At 40.7% G+C, this 27,434-nt stretch overlaps 1 protein-coding gene across 4 annotated transcripts; it reads right to left on the reverse strand.

Moving 5' to 3' along the window:
- Positions 1-7: 7 nt before the first annotated feature.
- Positions 8-27,400, reverse strand: LOC122426819 (gamma-crystallin F). Of its 4 annotated transcripts, XR_006265236.1 has the most exons (6): positions 27,199-27,400; positions 26,802-26,979; positions 25,474-26,064; positions 24,054-24,342; positions 20,958-21,072; positions 2,218-2,310 (listed from the first exon to the last, which is right to left on the reverse strand). XR_006265236.1 is itself a non-coding variant. In XM_043446007.1 (4 exons), exons 2-4 carry the CDS (start codon positions 2,396-2,398, stop codon positions 75-77), a joined length of 525 nt encoding a protein of 174 aa, XP_043301942.1. In that variant the 5' UTR covers positions 2,399-2,467; positions 2,570-2,710; the 3' UTR covers positions 8-74. The 4 variants fall into 4 exon arrangements, 1 of the variants encoding a protein (XP_043301942.1); XR_006265237.1 differs by lacking the exon at positions 20,958-21,072 and having other exon boundaries at positions 2,205-2,310; XM_043446007.1 differs by lacking the exons at positions 20,958-21,072; positions 24,054-24,342; positions 25,474-26,064; positions 26,802-26,979; positions 27,199-27,400 and adding exons at positions 8-347; positions 2,390-2,467; positions 2,570-2,710 and having other exon boundaries at positions 2,068-2,310.
- Between the last annotated feature and the right edge of the window lie 34 nt (positions 27,401-27,434).

Here is a 27,434-nt window from a genome sequence, read left to right on the forward strand (position 1 = left end):
CACATTATTGCATCAAGCACACAGGAAATATTTTATTAACTTTCATGTGGAGAAAAGGGTAGAGTAAAAATATTTCAATAGAAATCCACGGCCCTCCTCAAGGAGCCCACTCTGGCACTTGTAGCCCCCCAGTCGTGGTAGCGCCTGTAATCCCCCGGCCGCAGCAGGTACTGCCGCCCCCGGTAATTGCTCATCTCGTAGAGGACCCACCAGCCCTCCAGCACATTGAAGGAGTGGATCTCACTGAAGTGGAAGCGGTCGTGGAGTGAGGAGCAGTCCTCTGTGATCTCCACCATCTGGCCTCGGTAGTCCTCTCTCTCATAGATCCTCAGCCGGTGGGAACCAGTCTGTGGGTTCAGCAATCAGCACATGGGAGAAGTCAGAGAAGCTAGTCCTTAGCCACTAATCACTCACACCCCTGGGGGAAATGGGCATTTACAAAATCTTTTTTACATCAGAGATGACAAGTTTAAAAGACAGGCAACACCAGGGCCACTGTGTGCAACTGGGTAGACAACACACTGCAGAACTGAAGGGGGTGCTATTCACATAGATCAAGATATGCGTGGTTTTCCCTAGAGTTTTCCAGGGCCACAACCTACATGAACTATATTTAGTACCTACTTAGTACCACTCTTAATTAACAATTTTATATATAATGTTTTGTTCTTTCCTTGATAGATTTCTGGTGGTCTGGAGTCCCCTTGGAGGATATAAAATAATTAGATGTTAAAATAAAAAGCAAATATATCCCTCGCAAAAGGCATTATTTTGGGTCTCAGTAGCATTAGAAGAGGTTGGGGAGAGGGGAAGCAGGATTGCTTTCCCCAGAGTAAGTAAGGCACAGAATGGTGATCATTCAGCCCAGACACCTAATTCCTGCCTCTCTGCTATGAGTCTTGCTATTCTGAAGTCCTGAAAAGCAAGAGCCATTGTTAACGGTTAAGTTTCATTTCTCAGTTCTAACATGTGATCTGTCAAAATAATTTTAGGTTATTAATAAAAATAGAAGCTCAAACTCATGAGAGGCCTGCCTAGATGGATAGATTATAGACCTTTAGGAAAATGGAAGGGAGGCTGTTAGTCCTGGGTGAATCCTGTCTGTCTCTTCTGAGCACTTGTGCCTTTATCTGCTTGTTTCTTCCCGGCAGGTACATATTCAGTTTTCCTTCTTCCACCATCAAACCCTCCTTAGCAAAGTTTCTCATAAGCAATTCATTCTGAGGCATAAAAACTGCTAAGGCATCTTCCATGGTTTGCAAAGGGTTCACATGTCCGTTACCTAATTTTGATCTTCACAACCGCCTGACACACGTGGGGCAACCATTCTGTCTTCTTTTATGAGAAACTAATGACTAGAACTTTCAGGCTGTAACCAGAAGAGTCAGGCCTGGAAGGTGGAAGCTGAGATTTCCAGGCTCCTAATGCCAGTCTGGGTCCTATCAAGGCATTAAACCCTCTGAGGGTCTTTCAAACTTAGCCAAAGTGGTGCATTTTCCACAGGACTCGGTCACAGTCAAATTACAGCATCCCTAACTGTGGAATTCCAGGCTGCTCGGGCTTTATTTGGATAGCAATGACTTTGCAGGGGCTACTGGAGTCACATTGCTGGTTAGTTGTTTTGCTGAATCAAAAAGCAGGACTTGAGAGACCCTGGATGTTCAAAGTAGTCAATATCTGTAGGAGGGGGTGGCTTGCCAGGTGACAGGCAATCTCCTTCCCACCTCATCACAGCTCTACGAATTAGCTGCCCTAGTAGCCCCATTTTACAGGTGAGGAAAGAAAGAAATAGCCCAGGGACTAGCCTAAGACCACCCGAGTGCGAGGAGTTCATCACCTGTGGCATAGACACCCTGAACACTTTCCCCCAGTAGAGGTGAGTTTAATTTTAGCAAAGGAAAATAAAATCTCAGTTAAGAGCACTGCATTCTCAATTAAGAGATATTATAAAGGAAAAGAGAACCCGGTTAGAACCGGCAAAGGAAGGCCACCGTCCCACAGTCTGACCACGGCGCTGGGGATCGGCGTGACCCGAGCCCACGGCAGGCCCAGGGGGACCGGACTCACGTGGGGGATGAGGCGGCAGGAGCGGATGGAGTCGCTGAGGCCCATCCACTGCTGGTAGTCGGGGTAGTCTCCGCGCCGCAGGAAGTACTGCGGGCCCTGGAAGTTGGGCTGCTCGTAGATCATCCAGCAGCCGCTGTCCACGCGGATGGAGTTGCAGCGGCTTAAGTAAGGCTGCAGGTTGGGGTGGTCGCTGCTGCACTCGTAGTGGCGGCCCTGGAAGCCCCGGTCCTCGTAGAAGGTGATCTGCAAGGGAGGGAAGGAGAGGCTCAGAGGCCTGGCCTGCAGCCGGGCTGCGGGCCCCTCCCGCCGGCGCGGGGCTCACCTTCCCCATGGCTGCTGGACGCGGGCATGGAGTTCAGGGCGGTGGGGCCGGCGCGCGGTCTATATAGCGGGAGGGCTGCTGCGTTGGCAGGAACAACACAAAAGGGGCCCCCGGGTGAGGAGGATTTCCTTTCTGTCTCTTTTCTATATAATGACGGCGGGGGTGGGGTGGGGGACTTACTGTATGTTTTCTCTTAGACTCTCCAGAGCTTTCGAACTGATGACCCGCGTAAAACTGTCATTGGAGCCTCTGGGGCCTTTAAACGAAGCCTATTCAGGAGATGGGGAGCGAGCAAAAGCGCCTAACCGGGCTAACACTTGTACTGAAATATTTTATTTATCTTTTAAATATTCGAAGTGATCTCTTTTTTGAGGAACAACACGGGGTAGTGACCGGGTCAGAGGTCAGGGTGGGCCCCAGCGGGAGGCGTCTAGATGAGAGAGCTTTTCCTTGGTGCGAGGATGAGGGACACAGAGGTCCCTGCCTTCTGCACAGGACGGTTGAAGGAGGATGGGATTTCCCCGAGAGAGCCTTCTTCCGTCCTCCCGGCTCAGGAGCGGATGCAGCAGACATTACACCGGGGGAAGGGAGGTGGTGGGCGCTGGACCCCGGGAAGCCCTGTTCATGCGCCTGGCTCGGCTCTGCTCCCTGGAGACGGAGTGGACCAGGGTCACCTCCAGACGCAGCCAGTGTCTCCCAGGAAGCTCCCAACTCTGGAGTTCATGAGGCAACTCATGGTGGTTATTAGTCACACAGTAAATTTCTGTTTAATATTTATGCTAGCTAAGTGCTAGGCTTATTTGTTTGGGTCTAGCTGCTGTCAAATGCAAGTTAGCCTGAAAATATAACCAACTTTTAAATCCCACAATTTTGCACAGTTTCTGCCTTCTCTACCTTCCCCAATCCTGAGCAAGCCCGAATGGCTCTCTAGTTAAGTCTGATTCCAGAGACTGGAGTCTTCCCTCCTCCCCCAACTCCCAGCAGCTTCTGGCGCCCTCCTCTCTGTGAGCAGGCGTTCTCAATCTCAGCATTATTGTAACATTTTAGGCTGGAACATTGTTGGATGTTTAACAACATCCTGTCTGCTGCCCACTGGATCCCAGTAGCACCTGCTTCCTTCCTCTCCCAGTTACAACAACGGTGTTCAGTTATTTCCCAAAGTCCCCATGGCGGGCAGAATCAGCCCCGTTAAAAACCACTGATTTCAAAGCGCTAGCCATGTGCCTGACATTCTTACAAGCAGTTATCCCCCTGCATTAATGGGATCATTTGCAGGCTGTGTTTGTGGAACCACAGAAATTCCTCAGAGACGCTCTGAGGCCACTCAGAGAGCAGGGAGGAGGGGAAAATGGGGTGTACCTGTCCTATCCCCTACTTTAATGGGAGTGTTTTCACTTGTACCTATTTTATAGAAAACTTTACTTGAAAACATGCTTTGATCACTAGATGATGATAACTTTAAAAAGATAAATATTTGAAGACTACTGGTTTAAGGTATTGTGAATCTCATAATACCCTTTAAACTACAAATATTTGACCTACTAGCCACAGGACGTAGTGAAATTGCTTTCCCCTTACAGCTCAGTGTATATGAATTTCCCAGTACGACTTGCTAATTTCTCATGAAAAGATCCTGAGAGAACAAAACACGGGCCCGATAAATCCTGATGTGATAAATTCTGGAAACATTAGCTCATGGCACTGGGCCAAAAAGAAAAAGAATGAGGTGGATATCACATGGAAAGTTCTGGACAACTGGGGATTAGTCTGTGAACAGTGGGCTGGGGAAAGGGGGCTGTGAAGCGCTGGCAAGGAGAATGCCCTAAAACTGGGCTTTGACAAATTCACAACCTGGTCTAGAAGCTGATTGCAGTTTGGGGCTCTGTTTTGAAGGTTTCTAAATGGTTGTCAGAAGATGAAATTGTTTCATTTGAATCTTAACTTAGTGATGGGTTGGTTTGCTTTTTAGATTGTGGAGGATTAGTTGGTTATTCATGTTGCTTTTTATTTATTTATTTATTTTTCTTTTTGAAGCAGTGATTTTATTTCTTTTGTACATATGCCCAAAAGTGAAATTGCTGCATCGTATGATAGACAACCATAGTTAATATTTAAATTATATTTTTGAGCGTCCCCATGGTTTCCTAACTAATACAAGTTGATGCCCTGTAGTTTCAGTCTCCTGAAAAGTTATACTTACGAGGAAATCGACTCAGGTTTTAAAGTTTTCAGGTTAGAAGGTTGAGGGTAATGGCAAAATTTTTCCTTCTAACCTGCAAACTTTAAAGCTGAGTCGATTTCCTCGTAAGTATAACTTTTCAGGAGACTGAAACTAGAGGGCATCAACTTATACTAGTAAGGAAATCATGGGGAAAGATTTTATTACTGTATGAACGGAAAAAAACAAGTAGTATAGAGGCATTGGGCATGGGGGTTAGCAATGATATAATCTGTTCTTATCCTGCATATTCCAAATGTGCTACTCGGGCATTTAAGCTTTTTCTCTAAGCTCTTGGGGAAAAGCAACAACAGCAACACCAGTCTTTCAGGAAACAATTCAGGATATAAAATGGGAAACTGAAGCACTGTCAAATAAAGCATGTAATACTAAATATGTTGGCAAGAAAATGTGAAAAACTTGAATCACGAGGGTCTATCCTCTAACGGCTTATAGCAGGTTTTCCCAAAAGGATGTGGCAAATTTTCTCCCAACCGATTGTTTTATTATTTGAAACTTTGGATCAATGTTTATTTTCCCAAGGATGTGTATCAAATAATGAATTTCCTAGTAATTGTACTCTTTCCTGAAGTATTTTTAAGGCCTCTTGAGAATAAAATATTTAAAGCTAACAAATTATATTTTTACTCTAAAAATCATAGGCTGTATACCTTGAAACTTTGTAATTGAGTTTGTTTCAATAAGAAACAATTCTTATTGTTTCTTATTGAAAGACCAGTTCCCTAACACTGGTTACAGAAAGGTACCAAGGTTCTCAAGGGAGCTTGGTATATAATACAAAGCAGTATTAGCCTGAATATTAGTCAGTTGAGGCAAAGGCAACTCTTTCCATCATTAGTCTAGTGAAGTTGCTCAGTCGTGTCTGACTCTTCATGACCCCATGGCCTATACAGTCCTCCAGGCCAGAATACTGGAGTGGGTAGCCTTTCCCTTCTCCACGGGATCTTTCCAACCCAGAGATCAAACCAGGGTCTCCTGCATTGCAGGTGGATTCTTTACCAACTGAGCTATCAGGGAACCCCAAATTTTCTTCTATCAAGGTCTTACAAGCTGTCTGCATATTTAATATGAGAATTCGTTGTTTTAATGTATTGATAGTATCCATGCTAAGAAGAGGAGATAACTTAAAGGCAATTCATGTGTGATCAATTTATGAGAGCAGTTGTGAAATGCAGACTGTACAAAATGTATAAAGTATCTCTCCTTTCATGTCAGCATACTAAGGTAGACACTAAAAATGAAGTAAAATTTTCAATTTCATGGTAATAAAAAAAAGAGGAAGAAGTTTGCATCATATGCATCATATGCATTTTAAGTTATTCAAATTCTAAATACATTCTGTGACAAAATATGTATTTACTGGAAAAGAATTCTACCTCAGAATAGCAGAGGAGAAAATAAACTTACATTTAAAGTATAAGATTATTCTTTCTGTTTTAAAATTGCTAAACTTTTCTCTGTGCTTTGCTTGGTTATTCAGTTGTGTCTGACTTTATACGACCCCATGGACTGTAGCCTGCCAGGTTGCTCTGTCCATGGGGATTCTCCAGGCAAGAACACTGGAGTGGGTTGCCTTGCACTCCTCCAGGGGATCTTCCCAACCCAGGAATCAAATCCAGGTCTCCCACATTACAGGTAGATTCTTTACTGTCTGAGCCACCAGGGAAGCCCTTCTTAAAGAATAATATATTTTAAATGTCTGATGTCAAATAATTTAATTAAACCGAGAAAAAGATATTAAAAATTACTCAGGAAGCAAGACTGGTGAATTTTTTTACCTGGAAAATTTTAGTCCTTGTCTTTATTTACTAAACAATCATCAATGGTAAAACTGGGAATTATAGCAGACTTTTTTTTTTAAAAAAGAGAAGTCTTCTTAAAATATTGTCCTAAACAAAATAAAAACATACGCCAGTAAACATTGAAAAGAGATCTTGATTCATATTTCACTCATTTCTTTGTGCTGTTGTCATACATATCCTATATATAAAATATGAATGAGAAAAATCTAATCATAGCCTAGAGAAAATTTTTCTCAATTGTTTATTCCTTTTTGCTCTAAGAGCTTCTTGTATGTCATTATTAAATAGTTATGTAATTCAACCTCAACAAAAGGAAGTCTACATTTTGTTCTAAGGAAAATGGAAAAATATAATTGGCCTCATTCTCAAAAAGTAGCAGAGATCTTTTTCATTTTTAAGAAAAAAAAATTTTTAAATTGCATGCTACAACAGAAAAGAATAATACTGAATTCTAAAATTAAACAAAGCTGCATACTCAAACACTACAATAGAATATGATAATATATTTTTAAACATTTGAGTTATATGTAATGATATATGATATGATTGAAAGAAATTTAGTATTTTAATTAGCTTTATGACAGTAAATAACTCAAGAAACCTCTCTGGTTTACTTTTTCTACAAAATGAAGGTGTTCAGTTTGGAGATACCAGAGGCTTTAGGAGATACCAAAGGCTTTATCTTTATCACATAAAATTCTATTCATCACTAAAAAAAGAGAAACAACTGTCAACAAATATAAAAATAGCCAGACAGGTTTTATGATCCTTTTTTAAAAAACTGAAAATTAGGATATGAGGAAATAGTATGTTGTACTTTCTGTTGTTCTTTCAAATTATTATTTAGTTTTACAGACATATTAACTGTTCTTTGATGTGCAGATTACAAAGGAGAATTATTGCTCCGTAGAGAAATCCTTTTCAGACCCCTATCATCTTAGTGTTGAGCCAATCAACTTACCTTATCTTAGAGGACAAGAACATAAAGCAGCAGCTAAAATAATTGAATAATTCTTCCCACAGTCCCACCCTAGTTAATACCTAATTTCTAAAATTCTTCTCAGTCTTCTTATTAAACTGCTTTCATCAGAGCAAAGTATACCTCATCTATCCAAACTTGAATTAAATCACCATGATTACAGAACCCTCCTCAAAAGAGGAATTAAACTTTATCATTTTACTACTATGATTCAGAAAGAAAAGTTTATTCTTATCGAAGTTCTTACTATTCTTTGCCAAATAACTGCCCTAGGTGTTTAGAATAATTATTGCACAAAATAGGTGGAGAGCCTACCCTTTTGAATTTTATTCTAGCCAATGTAGATGGATGCTAAAGGCAGACTAATTAAATTATAATTTTAGATGTGATAAGTCATGTGAAAGCTACAAAAGGCCTTTCCCACACTGGATGGTGGGATCATGAAGTAATATCAGCATATAGGAGTTCCTAGAATCATTTAACCTGCTCCTTTCTAGTAGTTATTTTTTTTGCATTTGTTTCAGCATTATGAAATACTTTTACTTTTTCCTTCTCATGTAACTATTTAACTGTTTTCATATAACTAGTGTAACAATCAATCCTCTTTCCTTACTAATCTTATCCAATGAAAGAGAATGTTATGACTGTGTTTGTTCAATTTGTGTCCATTCACAAAACAGAGCTTTTGAAGTTTCCTTTACCCGGTCCTAAATTAATATTATTTATTGACAGGACTTACTATAAAAACGTGGAGAAGGAAATGGCAACCCACTCCAGTATTCTTGCCTGGGAAATCACATGGACAGAGGAACTAACAGGCTATACGGTCCTTGGGGTCATAAGAGTCGGACACGACTTAGTGTTTAAACCACCACTGTAAAAATGAAAAAGGCAGTTATAGTAAATATGCAATAACTATTCTATACTTTTTTATAGTATCCAGTTCTTCATGAAAAGCATATTTTGTTTAATTTAGCTAAACTTGTGTCACTCCGTAAAGCATATTAATGTGTTAAGTAGTAAGGCTAAACATATACACTGATGATTTTGGAATAACTCATGACTTTGGGATGCTAAGGAATCAAAGAGGTTTTTATTTCTAGCTCCTCTTTTGACTCTTTAAAAAGTAAACAAATTCATGAATTTTAAACATTACTATAAAAGTGATCCAACCAGTCCATCCTAAAGGAGACCAGTCCTGGGTGTTCATTGGAAGGACTGATGCTGAAGCTGAAACTCCAATACTTTGGCCACCTGATGGGAAGAGCTGACTCATCTGAAAAGCCCCTGATGCTGGGAAAGATTGAGGGCAGGAGGAGAAGGGGACAACGACAGAGGATGAGATGGTTGGATGGCATCACAGACTCAATGGACATGAGTTTGGGTGAACTCCGGGAGTTGGTGATGGACAGGGTGTGGTGCGGTTCAAGGGGTTGCAAAGAGTTGGACACGACTGAGCGACTGACCTGAACTGAGCTAACTGATAAAAGCTATAGGAAATTCTTTAGTAGGTCAACAGCTAAATATGCTGGTTAATTTAAATGCATTGTGAAACTGGAAGATATATCTATGGAGAGCTTATTATTTCCTTTGCAAGAGTACAAAATATCACAAAATAATCAGTCTAAAAAGTTTATGATGATGATTGGGAAAATCCAGAACAGTCAACTGATAGCACCAGAAAAACTCAATTAGACCCTTGCCAAAATCCTTCATGAAATATCTCCATTGGCTGGCCTATCAAACACCAAAAATTTTCTAGGAAAATGGAAAATATGGCATAAATTATATAATTTTGGAAGAACTTTAACTGTGGTTTGTGAAAAGAATGATGTTCATCTCCAGATAGATTTTATGTAATTTTCTCCTGCTGTGGGTTATCAAATCAATGTATACTTGTAATTCTTGTTTATTTTCTGAATTTCTGTTCTTTAGTTGCTCAGTTGTGTCTGACTCTTTGCAACCCCATGCACTGTAGCCCACCAGGCTCCTCTGTCCATGGGATTTCCCTAGCAAGAATGCTGGAGTGGGTTGCCATTTCCTTCTCCAGGGGATCTTCCAACCCAGGAATCGAACCCAGGGCTCCTGCACTGGCAGGCAGATTATCACTGAGACACCAGAAGAGCCCTAATCCCTTGTTGATTGTTAAGAGAGAGCAAGATTGAATAGTTGCTGGCTTGTGTCTGTTGTAACTGTGGTTGTGCCTATTACAGGGAAAGAGAGTTAATAACATTCATGGATATTTTACAGAGCATTGATAAACTTAATTTGACTCTTCCTTGAGCTGTTCATTGGAGGTAGTTCAATTAACATAGTAAAGAACTAATATCCTTTCAAAAATATAATTTTAAATTTAAAACTTTTAAATGTCAACCTGCCACACAATGACAGTTACTTATTGTTCCACTGTCTTTTCTCTCAGTATTAATTAATTATTTTAAAAATATATTTGTTCTGGGTGAAAACATTGTACAGATGTAATTTCTATATTGAAAATTAAAAAGTAGAGTTCATGATTTTTATTTTTCTCCCAAATTATTCCTCCTTGTTAAGCTTAATTGAAAATAAAATAAGAATAAGGGAAAATCAAGCTATCTAAAAGATAGGGACAAAATACTATGAAGGTATCACCTGTAGTTTACCTTCAGGCTATCTGCAGTTATGCACCTAATTTCTGATTAGGGTAAGGTACTATTGAAGTCAACTAGAAAACACTATGCTCATTCTTGATTTAGTTGTTTCCCTCAAAAAAACTGTCAAAAAATATTATTCACGTTAAGTTTGGAAAATATGTTTGCCATCTATGAAGAGCACATATTGAACAACTGAAGAAGCAAATTCTGTTTTGCTTCTCTTGACTTGTGCAAAATAGCTCAGACCTTTCAGATATCCTGTGGTTGTTGAGTCACTAAGTCGTGTCCGACTCTTTGTGACCCCATGCACTGCAGCGCACCAGGCCACCCTGTCCCTCAGTGCCTCCCAGAGTTTGCCCAAGTTCATGTCCCTTGAGTCGGTGATGCTGTTCAACCATCTCATCCTCTAACGCCCTCTTCTCCTTTGGCCTTCAGTCTTTCCCAGCATCAGGGCCTTTTCTGATGAGTTGGCTCTTCTCATCAGGTGGATCACATCAAATATCCTGACCCACCTAAAAAGGTGATCTCCCATGCTTTTGCATGGCCGCATAGCATGGCGACAGGGAGGAAAGAGGTCTTCGTGGGCAATCCGGTTCTTCAAGGCTGTATGGGTCCCCCAGGAGAGGTTCAAATTCACACCTGCTTTTGTAAATAAAGCTTTGTAAAAAGTGTTTTTGTGGCTAAAGTTTTTCAGGTGCTTTCATTTGTTTCTCTCTTGTCTATGGCTGCTTTCATCCCATCATGGCAGTGTTTCAGAAGTGTCACAGAGATCACGTACTCAGCAAAGCCTTAAATATTTATCTAGCCCTTTAGAGAAAAAGTTTGCAGCCTCCTGATCTGGGGTGAGAGACTTCACTGTGTCTTGTTTATTTGTTTTTGTTTTCCCTTGAAGCATGTGATACTGCTTCCTTTTGTTGTTGTGGTTGTATAAAGGACATGTTCTTAGAAAAAATAGGATTCATGGTAATTTAGTGCAATTAAAAGGAAAAAAAGGCATTGCTTTCCAGGGTGGTGGAACACGACCCCATGAAAGCACCATTATTAATAACCTTAGTAGCTGTAATATTCTGGATAATTTTTTTTCACCTTTCTGAACCTCAACTACCTAATCTGTAAAATGAGACTAACGGTAACTGCTTTGCAGGTCTTTTGAGCAGATGAAATGAGATCATCTGTGAACAGGCTAGAACAGAGACTCATGAGGAATGGACACATATTAATCCCCCCTCATTGGTTTCAGATGCACCCAAAGCCCCCAGAATCCAAATCTCTTGACAAATTCTCATGTGTGTATATGTGTGAATTTCCAAATATTTGAAATTTCTAAGGCAACTGTGGTGACACAGAGATGAAGATACATTCCTGCCACACAACTTTCAACCCCTGATAAGCTGGTGGCAGAAGGGGAGTACTAGCATTTCTGGAAATGTCTGCTGGGGCGGGGGGGAGTTGGGGATTGGAGGCAGGGTGGGGGAGGGGGAAGAAGTCATTTATTCAGGGCCCAACATGATTAATAAGATGAGTTTGAGATCATATGAGGGTAGATTCTTTGCTTTCTCTCTGCTTTCTGAAGATACTAGGTTTCCTGTATTATTTTTTAAAATTAAGGAATATACTTTGTATATACTATTGGCAAGTGATCGCCACATTGTTTAATTAACATCTGTTACCATGCATTGTTAGGCTTCCTGGGTGGTGCAGTGGTAAAGAAACCACTTACCAACGCAGGGGATGTAGAAGACATGGGTTCGATCCCTGGGTCAGGAAGATCCCCTGGAGAAGGAAATGGCAACCCACTCCAGTATTCTTGCCTGGGAAACCCCATGGACAGAAGAGCCTTCTGGGCCGCTGTCCATGGGATTGCAGAGTCAGACATGACTGAGCACGTACACACCATACATAGTTAGAATTCTTTTTTTCTCGTGAGTTGTGTGAACCTGCGGAGCATGAGCTCTCCCATGTCTCCTTGGTGCAGCACATCCTGCACTCCACCACCTTCCAAATGTTGGGTTGTGACTGCAACCTGGCCGTAGCTGTGAGCCGTAAGAGTATACTAAGGACAAGAAACCAAGTTAGCCTGAAAAACCTAGCCAGCTATCTCCACATACAACTGCTCTGGGCTAGTCTGGGAGGATGGGGATAAAATGAGTAGAAAGTGGAAGTGACATTCCTACAAAATGCTAGAATAGAATATATAATAATAATCAAAGCATTTCAGCAGATAAAAATATCTGCAACATACACAAAACTGAGTACATTGCCCAAATCTAAATTAAATATTAATGAAGAAACTGCAGATATAAAAAATTGAATAAAATTTTTAGCCTGAAAAGTAAATGAACCAGATTTTCATTTTCATTTTGTTAACAGTTTTGTTCAGTTTTTAAGAGTTGGGAAAGAGATATGAATCTCAGGTAAATTTCTCCAGGAAGGACACTTTCAACAGCTGTGTCTGGCTTCATTAATCCCCCCAGTGTTTCACGGAACTGCTAAGGATGAGCCCTTGCCCAGAAATGTGATTTAGGTATTAGTACATCCAGGACGAAGCTGAAATCTCTGTCCAGGAACTAACGCTGTAGAAAGTGTCCTGTTCTGAGTTGGGTATTGTGCATGCATGCTAAGTCACTTCCATCGTGTCTGACTCTTTGTGGCCATGTAAACTGTAGCCTGACAGGCTCCTCCGTCCATGAGACTCTCCAGGCAATAATATTGGAGCGGGTCTCCATGCCCTCCTCCAGAGGAGCTTCCTGATCCAGGGATCAAACCTGAGTCTCTGTCTCCTGCATTGGCAGGAGGGTTCTTTACCACTAGGGCTGCCTGGGAATCCTGAGTTGGGCATTATCCTTTGGCAAAAATTGATTGGACCAAATTTACCAAAGAACCATCAAACTGGTGAAGCAATGACCTGAAGGGATTGGAAATTTCTAGGGTGCAGAAACAGACAGTAATGCAGGGACATCAAAATGTATTAAGAAATGTTACTTTAGGCACATTCCCAAGTATAGAACTGACAGTATGAGTAGAAACAGGAAGTGATGTGAGCTCACAGTAAGACTTAACAAGGCTGCCTTGATCTGGTGTGGCATGCTTTATCAGAGACTGAGTTCTTTTTCAGTCAGTCAGTTCAGTCACTCAGTCGTGTCCAAATCTTTGCGACCCCATGGACTGCAGCACGCCAGGCTTTCCTGTCCATCACCAACTTCCAGAGCTTGCTCAGACTCATATCCATTGAGTTGGTAATGCTATCCAACCGTCTCATCTTCTGTTGTTCCCTTCTCCTCCTGCCCCCAATCCTTCCCAGCATCAGGGTCTTTTCTAATCAGTGAGTTCTTCACATCAGATGGCCAAGGTATTGGAGTTTCAGCTTCAGCATCAGTCCTTTTTCAGTAAAGATAAATAAACATGCCATATTTTAACTACCAACATGAAATGGCAGATGAGGTTTAAATGTCTGATGCATGGCTAGGCTACATGACCTTTAAGAACTCTTTCTACTCTGAGATGCCAGGCTCCCAAAGTAGTTAATTAGCCCAGGAGAACATTTGGACTTCTCTGTGCTGGTTCCACAGAAAGGGGAGAAATTAATCCCTAAAGATATCTAAGTCCTGAAATCTACACAGACACAAGCTTAGAGTGAACAACAGTAAGCAAGAAAAGGAACTAAAGATCCCCTGGAGAAGGAAATGGCAACCCACTCCAGTATTCTTGCCTGGGAAATCCAATGGACTGAGGAGCCTGGTGGGCTACAGTCCATGGCGTCGCAAAGAGTCGGGTACGACGGAGCAACTTCACTTTCACTTTCAAAGGAACTAAGGCAGCTCTATTGTATACAGAATTTGGAGTAACTCATTTCATAGAATAAGGTTCTCTGTGTGCAGAATACTCAGAATTAAAAAGCGGGAGTGAGGGGTAGAAATTTAGGAGATTAAGAGATTAACAAGAGAGTCATGACTCTTTGAGAGTCATGAGAGTCTCTTTGCTCAGCAAAAAGAATAATATTAATATCATGATTCCGGGGCCAGATATCAGGGATTCCAGGCTTCCCTGATAGCACAGTTGGTAAATAATCCTCCTGCAATGCAGGAGACCCCGGTTTAATTTCTGGATTGGGAAGATCCACTGGTGAAGGGATAGGCTACCCACTCTAGTATTCTTGGTCTTCCTTTGTGGCTCAACTGGTAAAGAATCCACCTGCAATGCAGGAGATCTGGGTTCAATCCCTGGGTTGGGAAGATCCCCTGGAGAAGGGAATGGCTACCCACTCCAGTATTCTGGCCTGGAGAATTCCATGGACTGTATAGCCCATGGGGTAGCAAAGAGTCGGACACAACTGAGCAAATTTCACTTGGGGCCAGAAGGTGACCTTGGCGACTCTGAAGCCTCAGAAAGGTTTTGTTCTTCTCCAGTTAACAGTCTCTATCCCATTTCCCCCATATTTGCAAAATTCAAAGAAGATTTTGTTCACCAAAACATATGTATGGGCTAAAAATTGAGATTATTTTTGAGATTTTTCTAACTGCAAAACTCATCATATATATATATATAACATCATCATATATATATATATATATACATATATATATATATATAACATCATCAAAGTAGAATTATTTTTGTGTGTTTGAGTCTGTGTCTATGTGTGTATGTCCCTTCTTAGTGTTGTGTCCCTAAGCACTTATGGTTCCCTGAAGTTTTGTGGGAGAAAGGAAAAGTACTAATTATTTGACAATAACTTTTTAAAAAATATTCTGTGCATCAGTGTACTTTTCCTGATTTATGTAAAAGCAAAGCTTATCTCAGCATAAGGGATGAAAATTCAGGTCTACAGAGGTCAAGCGTGACTCATCAGTACAAGAAGGGGCCAGCTGCTTGCACTGCAAAGCACTTGCCCAGTGACCTTGCCTGTCAAGCTGAGTACAGTTCTTTAGGACCAAACAAAACACCTCAGAAGGCTGGTTGACCCAAGGGTCATTGGTTTGCAACAAAAAGGTTTCTGATGTGTAGTTCTTAGAAATAAAATGAGGAACTGCCTAGCAAGAAAAATGGGCTAAAGCTCATAAAGGTGGATGATTAACAAAAACTCCTCAACAAAAACGACTGAGAGGGACTCCTCTGGGAGTCCAGGGTTACGACTTGGCCTTCCAGCACAGGGGGTGCAGGTTTGATCCCTGATCTGGATGCTAAGATCCTACATGTTTCATGGCCAAGAAAAAAAGCATAAAACAGAAGCAATAGTGTAATAAATTCAATAAAGACTTTAACAATCGTCCACATCAAGAAAAAGTCTTTTTAAAGATGGCTGAGACTTAAGAGGCTAGATAAGTTAGTGTTGGTTTTTCCTATTAGCTGTTCCACTATTCTTGCTCATGTGCTCTGGACTGTAGGGTGATGGTCTTGAAGTGTTAGAGTCAAAGAGATAGGGTGATTGGTAGAAGGAAGAGCTCCCACGTGTGAGGTTCTCACTTTTACAGATGCTACTGGAACCCAAAAGGCCTAAGTGACACGTGCCAGTGAGCTTACAGCAGGGTCAGGTCTAGAACCCAGTTACCATGTGTCTCAGAGTAGCTTAGTATTTGATAGTACAGACTGGAATATAAATTTGCTTTTCTTTTAGTTTCTATAAAGACTCTCACTTTAGGTGAGTGAGTGTCTATGATAATCATTCACTGGCTTGGGTCTTCTCCTTTTTGGTCACCTTCATAATTCCTGGCCAGTTACTTGGAATTAGAACTTTATTAGGTCTATTGATAACAAGACTAAGACAGATAAGAACAAGATGGCTCTTTTGATGAACACCAAAAAACAGATAGCTGCCCTTTTGTTTTCTTAATTGCTTTGGATGTATTAGAGAAATAGTACAGGTATTTCAACCAGGTACAGGAGACGGCTGGCAATGTCTTCAAACGTGTCTGTTGTCTTTTCAGCTCAGTTCAGTTCAGTTCAGTCGCTCAGTCATGTCTGATTCTTTTGACCCCGTGAACTGCAGCATTCCAGGTTCCCCTGTCCATCACAAACACCAAGAACTTGTTCAAATTCATGTCCATTGAGTCAATGATGCCATCCAACCATCTCATCCTCTGTCTTCCCCTTCTCTTCCTGCCTTCAATCTTTCCTAGCATCAGGATCAGTTCTTAGCATCAGGTGGCCAAAGTATTGGAGTTTCAGCTTCAGCATCAGTCCTTCCAATGAATATCCAGGACCAATTTCATTTAGGATGGACTGGTCTGATCTCCTTGCAGTCCAAGGGACTCTCAAGAGTCTTCTCCAACACCACAGTTCAAAAGCATCAATTATTCAGCCCTCAGCTTTGTTTATAGTCCAACTCTCACATCCATACATGACTACTGGGAAAATCACACCTTTGACTTGATGGGCCTTTTTTTGGCAAGGTAATGTCTCTGCTTTTTAACATGCTGTCTTGGTTGGTCATAGCTTTTCTTCCAAGGAACAAGTGTCTTTTAATGTCATGGCTGCAGTCACCATCTGCAATGATTTTGGAGCCCCCCAAAGTAAAGTCTGTCACTGTTACCATTGTTTCCCCATCTATTTGCCATGAAGGGAGGAGACACAGATGCCATATTCTTAGTATCTTGAATGTTGAGTTTTAAGCCAACTTTTTCACTCTCCTCTTTCACTTTCATCAAGAGGCTCTTTAGTTCTTCTTCACTTTCTGCCATAAGGGTGGTGTCATCTGCATATCTCAGATTATTGATATTTCTCCTGGCAATCTTGATTCCAGTTTGTGCTTCATCCAATCTGGCATTTTGCATGATATACTCAGCATATAAATTAAATAAGCAGGGTGACAATATACAGCCTTGACTGTACTCCTTTCCCAATTTGGCACCAGTCTGTTGTTCCATGTCCAGTTCTAACTGTTGCTTCTTGATCTGCATACAGATTTCTCAGGAGGCAGGTAGGGTGGTCTGGTATTCCCACATCTACAAGAATTTTCCACAGTTTTTTGTGATCCACACAGTCAAAGACTTTGGTGTAGTCAATAAAACAGAAGTAGATGTTTTTCTGGAACTTTCTTTATTTTTTGATGATCCAATGGATGTTGGCAATTTGATTTCTGTTCCTCTGCCTTTTCTAAATCTGGCTTGAACACCTGAAATTTCACCATTCATGTACTGTTGAAGCTTGGCTTGGAGAATTTTGAGCATTGCTTTGCTGGTGTGTGAGATGAGTGCAATTGTACGGTAGTTTGAACACTCTTTGGCATTGCCTTTCTTTGGGATTGGAATGAAAACTGATCTTTTCCAGTCCTTGGCCACTGCTGAGTTTTCCATATTTGCTGGCATATTGAGTGCAACACTTTCACAGCATCATCTTTTAGGATTTGGAATAACTCAACTGGAATCCCATCACTTCCACTAGCTTTGTTCGTAGTGATGCTTCCTAAGGCCCACCTGAACTTGTGGTCCAGGATGTTTGGTTCTAGGTGAGTGATCACACCATCATGATTATCTGGGTCATGGAGATCTTTTTTGTACAGTTTTTCTGTGTATTCATGCCACCTCATCTTAATATCTTCTGCTTCTGTTAGGTCCATACCATTTCTGTTCTTTATTGTGCTCATCTTTTCATGAAATGTTCCTTTGGTATCTCTAATTTTCTTTAAGAGATCTATAGGCTTTCCCATTCTATTGTTTCCCTCTTTCTTTGCACTGATCATTGAGGAAGGCTTTCTTATCTCTGCTTGCTCTTCTTTGGAACTCTGCATTCAAATGGGTGTATCTTTCCTTTTCTCCTTTGCCTTTAGCTTCTCTTCTTTTCTCTGCTATTTGTAAGGTCTCCTCAGGCAACCATTTTGCCTCTCTGCATTTCTTTTTCCTGGGGATGATCTTGATCTCTGCCTCCTTTACAATGTCATGGACCTCCATCCATAGTTCTTTAGGCACTCTGTCTATCAGATCTAATCCTTAGAATCTATTTGTCACTTTCACTATATAATCTTAAGGGATTTGATTTAGGTCATACCTGAATGGTCTAGTGGTTTTCCTTACTTTCTTCAATTTCAGTCTGAATTTATCAATAAGGAGTTCATGATCTGAGTCACAGTCAGCTCCCGGCCTTTTTTCCTGACTGTATAGAGCTTCTCCATCTTTGGCTGCAAAGAATATTTTCAATCTGATTTCGATATCTTCCATCTGGTGATGTCCATGTGTAGAGTCTTCTCTTGTGTTGTTGGAAGAGGGTGCTTGCTATGACCAGTGCATTCTCTTAGCAAAACTCTGCTAGCCTTTGCCCTGCTTCATTTTGTACTACAAGCCAAACTTGCCTGTTACTCCAGGTATTTCTTGACTTCCTACTTTTGTATTCCAGTCCCCTGTGATGAAAAGGACATCTGTTTTGGGTGTTTGTTATAGAAGGTCTTGTAGGTCTTCATAGAATCGTTCAGCTTCAGCTTCTTCAGGATTACTGGTTGGGGTATAGACTTTGATTGCTGTGATATTGAATGGCTTGTCTTGGAAATGAACAGAGATCATTCTGTTGTTTTTTAGATTGCATCCAAGTACTGCATTTCAGACTCTTTTGTTGACTATGAGGGCTACTCCATTTCTTCTAAGAGATTCTTGCCCACAGTATTAGATATAATGATCATCTGAATTAATTCCCCCATTCCAGTCCATTTTAGTTCAGTTATTCCTAAAATGTTGATGTTCCCTCTTTCCATCTCCTATTTGACTACTTCCAATTTACCTTGATTCATGGACCTAACATTCCAGGTGCCTATGCAATATTGTTCTTTTATAGCATCAGATTCTACTTCCATCACCAGTCTCATCCACAACTGGGCTTTGTTTTCACTTTGGCTCCATCTCTTCATTCTTTCTGGAGTTATTTCACCACTCTTCTCCAGTAGCATGTTTGACACCTGACCTGGCAAGTTCATCTTTCAGTGTCCTATCTTTTTGCCTTTTCATACTGTTCATGGGGTTCTCAAGGCGAGGATAGTGATGTGGTTAGCCATTCCTTTCTCCAGTGGACCATGTTTTTGTCAGAACCCTCCTCCATGACCTGTCTGTCTTGAATTACCCTACATGGCATGGCTCATAGTTTCATTGAGTTAGGCAAGGCTGTGATCCAAGTGATGAGTTTGATTAGTTTTCTGTGATTGTGATTTTCAGTCTGTCTTCCCTCTAACAGATAAGAATAAGAGGTTTATGGAAGCTTCTTGATAACAGAGACTGACTGGGTCTTGTTCTGATGGGCAGGGCCATGCTCAGTAAATCTTTAATCCAATTTTCTGTGGATGGGTGGGGCTGTGTTCCTTCCCTGTTGTTTGACCTGAGACCAAACTATGGTGGAGGTAATGAACATAATAGCGACCTCCTTCAAAAGGTCCTGTGCACACATTGGTACACTCAGTGCCCCCAGCCCTGCAGCAGGCCACTGTCAACCCAGGCCTCTGCCAGAGACTCCTGAACACTCACAAGCAAGTTAGGGTCAGGCTTTTCTGGGGTCACTGCTCCTTTCTCCTGGGTCCTGGTGAGCACAAGATTTTATTTGTGCCCTCCAAGAGTCTGTTTCCCCAGTACTGCATAAATTTTGTAATCAAATCCCACTGGCCTCCAAAGTCAAATTCCCTGGGGATTCTCAGTCCCTTTTTGGTCTTTTAATCAAATTATATTCAGTCTAATTCTTGGTAAGACTTTCAGTGGTATTAAATTTATCTCAGGCTTGTTCCCCATTATCTTTGTTGCCTTAATAAATGTTTTATCACAGAAACTGACTTAACTAAATGTTGTCCTTTATTTTCATCATTAGTTGTAGAATTACAAGATATATCAAAAATACCTTATGAATTATTGTCCCCAGTTAATTGAGCCAATTCTTCCTCTAATTCATAATGAAGGTGTTTACTGTTGCTGTGAATATTGACCAGATTTCCCACTCCACATATCAGTAAGTTATATTATGAGACTGTGCCTAAAACTGTTAGGTAGTATGCTCTTAAAATATGTCAATTTTCTAAGAATAAAACTTGGCCATCATTAGGTCTGTTACTTCTGACGGCCACCATTTGTGCATTAATGAGTTCTCCTCTGAAGAATTTAGTTCTCTGAGAAATTAGATTATGTTGATTTCTAACATTTAAAACATAATTGTAATTGTGTTTTGATTTAATTAAAGCCTACTGTATTTTGATCAAGTTGGATGAATTAAAATAGCTATAGGCCTCCAAATGTGGATTCAGGATGATTTTATTAAAATTTCTTTATCTAAGAAAACTTCTTGAAACCTGAAATCCTTCTCTCTTCAGCCAGTTAATTCACGGAAAATGTCAGAATAGCCTCAGAACCAACTACCCATTTTAGATACAAAATGCATCAGGCAATAATCTTCAAATGTGGGGCATATTTTTAAAATCTGTTCCACTAAGGACAACAAAACATCCTCTCTATTAGTGATGCAATCAGGGGTCATGCTTGCCTCATATTCTGAGAATGATTATTTTTGGGTTTAATCTAGCAGATCAGAGACTGAAGGACAGTGTAGCCTGCACATGTTCAACAAGACCCTCAGTAGGTGGGAACTTGTGGCTCCTTGCTGTGCGGCTCAGGTCTGGAACAGCCCTAACTCTGGAACATATGTCACTTAAGGCAACGATTTCTGTGTCTGATTTCCTGCCCAGACCCTACACAACCCAGTGGGTTTCAGGATCATTAAGGCAACATGCTCAATTTCCTCTACATATTTTAACAAAATGTTTGGTACCTCTCCAAATTATAACTACATTGAATCCATATGTTAGTTTGTTGAGCTATTATTTGACATTTCAGTGGAGAGCATTCAACACTCAACATTTCTGAGCTGAAAGAGAGCTCAGAGATAATCTAATCTAGCCATAGCATTTCAATAAGGAGAAACCCAAAGCCTGGGTGATGTAACATTTCCAGTGTCTTACCACATGTGTGTGACAGAACCAGGACTATGGATCACCACTTTTTCATTCTCTTTTTTGGTTGCGGTTTGTGACCAACATGCAGACTCTGGCATGAACCCTTCCCTTTTGGAAATCACTATGAAAGAAAAGAAAAGCAAGAGAAGCCACTCTGCAGGTATCTTATTTCATATTTAGTCATATGTCTTGCACAATATTTTATTAGCTTCTTAAGTGGAATATTGGCAGGGACTCATTGCTCTTTCCCTTCCCTCCTGAAAAACATCAGAAATGTTGGGAGTATCTGGTTGCCATAAAGTATATGAGGTATAATCTCAAAAATTACATATCTTAAATATCAAAAGTGTAAATTTCATAGGAATCCTATGATTGTCATGACAATATGCCTTGCAGACCCCCAACTGCTGGAAGAGTCATTGGCCAAGGGCCCAGGTGCTACCCTGAAATTCATCACTACCTTCTGATGACTGACAGCAGCAGGGATAGTCAGGCAGGCCCATTGATGGAGGCATGGGACTCATCTGATGACTGAATTTGGCTCATGGACCCTCAAAACTTCCTTAGATTTCACTGTGGTGTAGAAGCTACACGCTCCCATCCTTCCCTCTTCATCTCCTTCACTCTGGTTCAGGCTTGTTCCACACTCTGATAGCTCTCCAATCATTTTTCAGTCCCTTCTCTATCTATCTTCTTTTGATAGCTTACAGTGAACAGTGAACTGTGCCACCAGATTTGTGGTCTCTGAAGGAGAAGATTTAATCCCAGGACCAAAGACAAGTCTCAGTCACTCAGAGTTTTGTGTGAAAAAGTTTATTTAAAGTGACAGGACAGAGAAAGCCTCTGACATAGACATCAGAATGGGGTAGGAGAGTACCCGCTTCACTAATTCAAGTGGGCCCTATATAGTTTTCAATTATCTGCTGAAAATAGATAAAAAGAATACTTCAAGGTTGTAAGAGTTCCACCAGACCCTTTCCCAAGGCACACATCCTGAGATAGCTTTGGCACAAGATTAGCCTGGGAGAACAGGTTCCAGGCAACATCTCTGGGGTAGATAAACTGTTGCTGTGTAATCAGGGGTACAAGTCTTAAGAAACAGGTTCCCAGGCAAGATTTGTTACAATTATACTCATTAACATAGAGCCTAAGAAAAGCATTTCCATGAGTAAGACATTAAGCTGTGTGATCATTAGTTCTGGACCTAAAGAAAGGCCAGTTCTTAGGTAAGATACATTGTTGCACAAGGCTTAAAGAAAAGATGAGAGAGAATGTTCACCTCCTCCTTAAAGGGCCTTGGACTGCCTGCCTAAGCTTTAGCTCTTTGATTCCACCCTTTTTCTTTTAGGAAGAATATGGTTGCCAGGGAAGTGGGCGGAGAAATCTTTCTGTAACTTCCTGCTGGCAATGGGCGCAGACCCTAAATTGTTGAGGCATCATATTCTCCTTACCCTTGTACTAAGGATCTCTGATCCAGGGTCCCCACGTAATAGTTGGAAGAGCCTGTGGCAATCATAGGAGCTTGAACAATCATTTGTAACTTAAATGCCTCAAGCCTCTTAGATACAAAATTCATTATACAGTTACAGACATAGGAGCAAACAGCAAAAATAATATGATTGCAGTTATCAAAGTCAAGATAGTTTTCCACCAAGGAGAGCTTATAAACCAAGATTGTGTCTGTGACCAGAGTGGAATATCAGGGGAGTCCATTTTGAAGAGCGACCAGACTCTCTGCATCACCATTACTTTGTCTGGGAAGCCGTTGTATCCTTTAGAAAAAACAAACTAAACAAACAGCTTAAAAGTGCAGAGACCAAAAATCAGTAAAAGAATTATTACAGTCAGGGGTCCAACCAAGACTAAGAATCAGGTCACATTTGGTAGTAACTTTGATTCTGATCTAGACAGAGTCAACACGTGGGCTTCCCTATTTATAAAAAGGGGGCCATTTGGTATGTTTATATACATTTTGAATGTGGGTATAACAAACTTAGTTAGAAGTAGTTGAAATAGTGACAACCTGAACCTTAACAGACAAAATAAACATTACCATTTCTTTTTGGAAGAATGAGTCTGAACCCCAATATAGACAGCTGTTCTAGAGAAACTTATAGACAGGTAGTCAGTTGTCTGTTTGTCTAAGTAGGCTTTAACCTCTTATTGTGGTATTAATATATAAGCTAATGTAGTTGTCACCATTAACAATTTTAGTGTTTTTCTAGATATGAGAAGATGCAAGAATTAGGACTCAAGACAATTTTTACCTGAAAATATCTAACTGTCCAAAGGCCTGTTTGTCCCTTTTTTTTTTTTTTTCCAGAGCACAGAGTGAGTGTCTAATTTCTGATTTTCACCCTAAACTCCTTTCAGGGAATGTTGAAGGTCAGCATCTGCAGTGTCCATGAGTTAAATCTTTGTAAAGACAGGCAGGAAGTGCAAGTTACCAGAGCAGGGTCCCTTTATTGCCATGAGTTTGACCATGGTTTGGGGGGCATTTCATGACCATCATGTCCCACGGTGCTGGGAAGGCTCATTCCCAGGTCTGTCGAAGATTTCACTGATAGACCACTCAATGTCCTGTTATTGGACTAGGACCTGTGAGTAGCAAAAGTCTCTGGACCACATCTGTATCACTAGTCTCTTGGTCCAGGAAAATATTCCCTCTTGTTGCTGCTTCTTATATATAGAGTCATACCATTATAACTATGGATTTCATAAGGAACTGTACACTATCATCATATCAGTGGCTCAGTCACATAATTGATAATGTAATGGACAACACTTCTTGAAACAGGCAATTTAGAAAACACTATAGTTAGCAGTAATGATAAAATCATAAGAACTTAAGTCAAGAACTTCCATTAGGTATAGCCCAGTGACATCTCCAGGTCATCTGACTGTTTGTTAAATGACTGTAGCCTGCTGTTAATCTCCTGGTTGTAGATCCTGGAGCATCTGATCTTTATTCAAAGACTTGTTATTGAGATAAGCATTATAAACAAACTCAGAGCATCCTTTTTAATAACTTAATTAAACATCTTAGCAATGTAACATAACCACAAGGAACTATCTAAGAAGTGAGCCTTAGTAAATACAGACCTTAATAGCAAAACTGGAACTTAATATTCAGTGAAACATATTAGATGGCGTAGGCCTGACATCAGTTCGGTGGATTTCTCTTTTAGAGCTCCCCAGTATACTCTGAGATTTCTGTATATGTCTGGAGACAGTTTTTTTTAACTTTGATGAGGCTGTTCAGAACCCAAATGTCTCCAATTTCTGAAGGGATGAGGCAGAGAGAAAAAAAATGTTTTAATTTTACCCACAGGTGTAAATCACTAAATTGTTTTAAACCATCAGTGACTTGAGGAGAAGAGTTTCTTTATATCTGAAAACAAAGATTAGAAGCCAGTAATATGTCAGACAAAAAATCATGAAAATTGTAATAATATTTAGCAGTCTATTTAATCTCATGCAACCAATCCCTTTGTTCTGCCATTCCGACAACAGAGGATGCCAGTGAAAGCAATAGTCTCCAAGAAGCTCATGAAGTTTTTTTGCCAATGTCTGTATGGCCTAGCAATGTGCATGCTCCAATAACTGGAGATTGTAAAGAACACATTTTAACCATTTTCTTTTTTTTATCTACTGTGAGACATTAACCCTGAAGCCAGAAAGGCTTTCTCTTATCAAATAAAAGTAAGTTTGTCAGGGAGCCGGGAAAAGCCAAGCGGCCATCTTGGATTTCCCATAGCCCCAACTACTTGGTTTATAGCCATTGTTTATCCATTTTAAATTCCCTGATGAAGGGTTAATTTTTGTAAAAGCAGAACAAGCTTTGTCTATGCGTGCCATAATCTGTTATCAAAAGCCATATTCCAAGAAAACCTTGTTCTTTTAATAGGGAGAGAAAATCAAATTCCAGTTTGGTACCAGCTTACATTCACTGTGAAACAATAGTTATTCACTTAGTCAAAGTAAAGAAAAGAGCTCAAAGGCAGTTTAATGTCTTAAGAAACTTGTACCATGAATAAAACTCTCTTCCACTTGTCACAAGCCTTTGTGTTTTTTTTTTTTTTACACTTTCTGTATTTATCATTCCATTTGCCCATTTAGAAACAGTCACCTGTTAGTTTAGACTTACTTTCTTTTTCCTTAATAAAATGTAATCCCATTCCTTATTGTAACCATGAACTGTACTTTATATCATCATTTTGTAGATTGATAAACATAAATCACCCCAAATTATGTCATTTGTAAAAGTATCTTCACAATGTGTTAATTAGATCAATAAACAAACATCAATGCCAGGTAGCAATTCAATAGTGACTATCTCCCAGTTCACATATGCCTGAAATTCATTTTAATTTTCTTGAATTTAGAACTCTTTGATTTTTAAGCACTTACTTTTCTTTAGACCAATTAAATAGAGCTCACTGACCAGTTAGCCTTTAGCAATTTTATCCAAGGACAGCAACACACTGAGACACACATAAATCTGGACAGACAGAGACCTCACCGTTTTCCACTTGAAATTTAAAATGTCTCTTTGCCCTTTTTTTGTTTCCCTTGGCTTGAAGTTCTACCAGTTTGCTCATGGTGGGAGTTGCAGACAGAGTGGCTGTGTATCTCAAGGACATGATAAGAGTTAACTTCAGATCTTTTTCCCAGGCATGTCTTTGTTTCTCAAGCAGAATTAGAGCTCCAAAAAAGTATTTCAATGAGCCAGCTTTTTCCTAATTTCACAAGGAAATTGTGCAAAAAGGGCCAGTTTTGCAGTTTCAAAAAGATTTCATTTTAACCAGTTTTCTCTGAAGTCTAAAGAATGTCACGGCCATTCAGTGTCAAAAAATGTCATCTCTCCTTTTTGTAGTCATAGTTTCATAGATAAAAATTTTAAACCAGAGAGTGTTCGAACTGGCTCTGATGACAGGGGTATACAGAGTGATAAAAGTTGTCCCAGCAGAGATTGTCCTCTCTGAGCAGGTAAGGTCTTCTTTTAAAGCAAAGAAAGACTATGTATGGGACTTTTTAGTCTCTGGGGATCAAACTTATCTCAGGTTTTCAAGATACAACTCAAAGGAGTGGTTCTGGAACTGCAAGCTCCCATCTGTAAGAGAGAAAAAAGCGGCACCCAGTACCACAGCTTTTTTTCTACCCAGAGGCGTCCCTCCCTGCTCTAGATGGGGGTGGAGAAAGGTCTTCTGCCTAAGCTTCCTTCCCTGGCTGGAGTTAACCTGTCTCTTACCGACGCAGGTGTCTCACTATCGGCCCTCCCCGTTCTACCACCGAGGCGGGGTGGAGATGCACCAGGGGTAGAGCTGATGGCATCCCAGATTGATGTCCAATTCCTCACCATTAAAACCTTGGCTTGATTTCCCCTTTTTCTCTGGTGCCACCAGGGTGGAGCAGAGTAGCCTTCCGGAATGTCTCCCAAGCTAAGACCACTAGGGGAAACATCCATCTTTTTTTTGTGCCTGAGCACATTCTCAAGCATATTCCTGACTGCAGTAGAAGTGGTAAGTCATAAAGGGATGACCGGAAAACCCATGGTATCCCTTCTGAGAATTGCCACATGAGTCTATGTGATAACAAAGGAGATGATGGAGGGCTGGCCTATGAAGAAAAAAATAGTCTTTCATGTTCATGGAGTGTCAAGGTCAACCTTTCTATTCCTGTCCAGCGGATTGTACAAAATGAATATCTAAGGAGTTGGGACAAGAGCCACTGGCGGGCTTTCTCTGGTCCACTTAGAGCTAGCACTACCAAGGGAAGAAGTCCGATGCATTTCCAATCTGCCTAAATCTGGAGTTCCCTGGTCTGTGTCCTCGGGAATCTTATGCTCACCAGCAATGTCTCCATCCGTACAATCCGGAGGCATAGCCGTGACAAGAACTTGCTTCTGGGTCTCTCGGGTCAGGATGATGATTTCCAGTCTGAGAGATGTCCCTGGAGCTCCAGCTCCAGCTAGCTCTCTAATGTGTTCCTGACTGCAGTGTCCTGTAAAACTTGGATGGGGGTATGGCTAGAAAAACAAAATAACAGCATGGATTGCAAGTCCTCTGAAAGTCTACAATCTGGCACATTATCTTAGTAGCTTTAATCCCCCAAGCAGTTATTAAAAAGTCAGCGACACCAGGGAAAGCTGACCAGGAAAAGAAGTTCGGTCCATATGCTTCTGAGTTAGAAAAGCACAGACTTTACAGTAAAAGAGCAGAAGAGTCCCAGCTCTGAGTATTCTTACCTTGTCTTGAAGATCCCCGATGAGCTCCCAACATGATAGCTTACGGTGAACAGCGCCATCGGATTCGTGGTCTCTGAAGGAGAAGATTTAACTCTGGGACGAAAGGTAGGTCTCAGTCACTCAGAGCTTTGTGTGCAAAAGTTTATTTAAAGTGACAGGACAGAGAAAGCTTCTGACATAGACATCAGAAGGGGGTAGGAGAGTACCCACCTCACTAGTTTAAGCAGGGCCTTATA

Source organism: Cervus canadensis, chromosome 24 (assembly GCF_019320065.1).
Source record: "Cervus canadensis isolate Bull #8, Minnesota chromosome 24, ASM1932006v1, whole genome shotgun sequence".
In the NCBI taxonomy this organism is placed as follows: domain Eukaryota; kingdom Metazoa; phylum Chordata; class Mammalia; order Artiodactyla; family Cervidae; genus Cervus; species Cervus canadensis.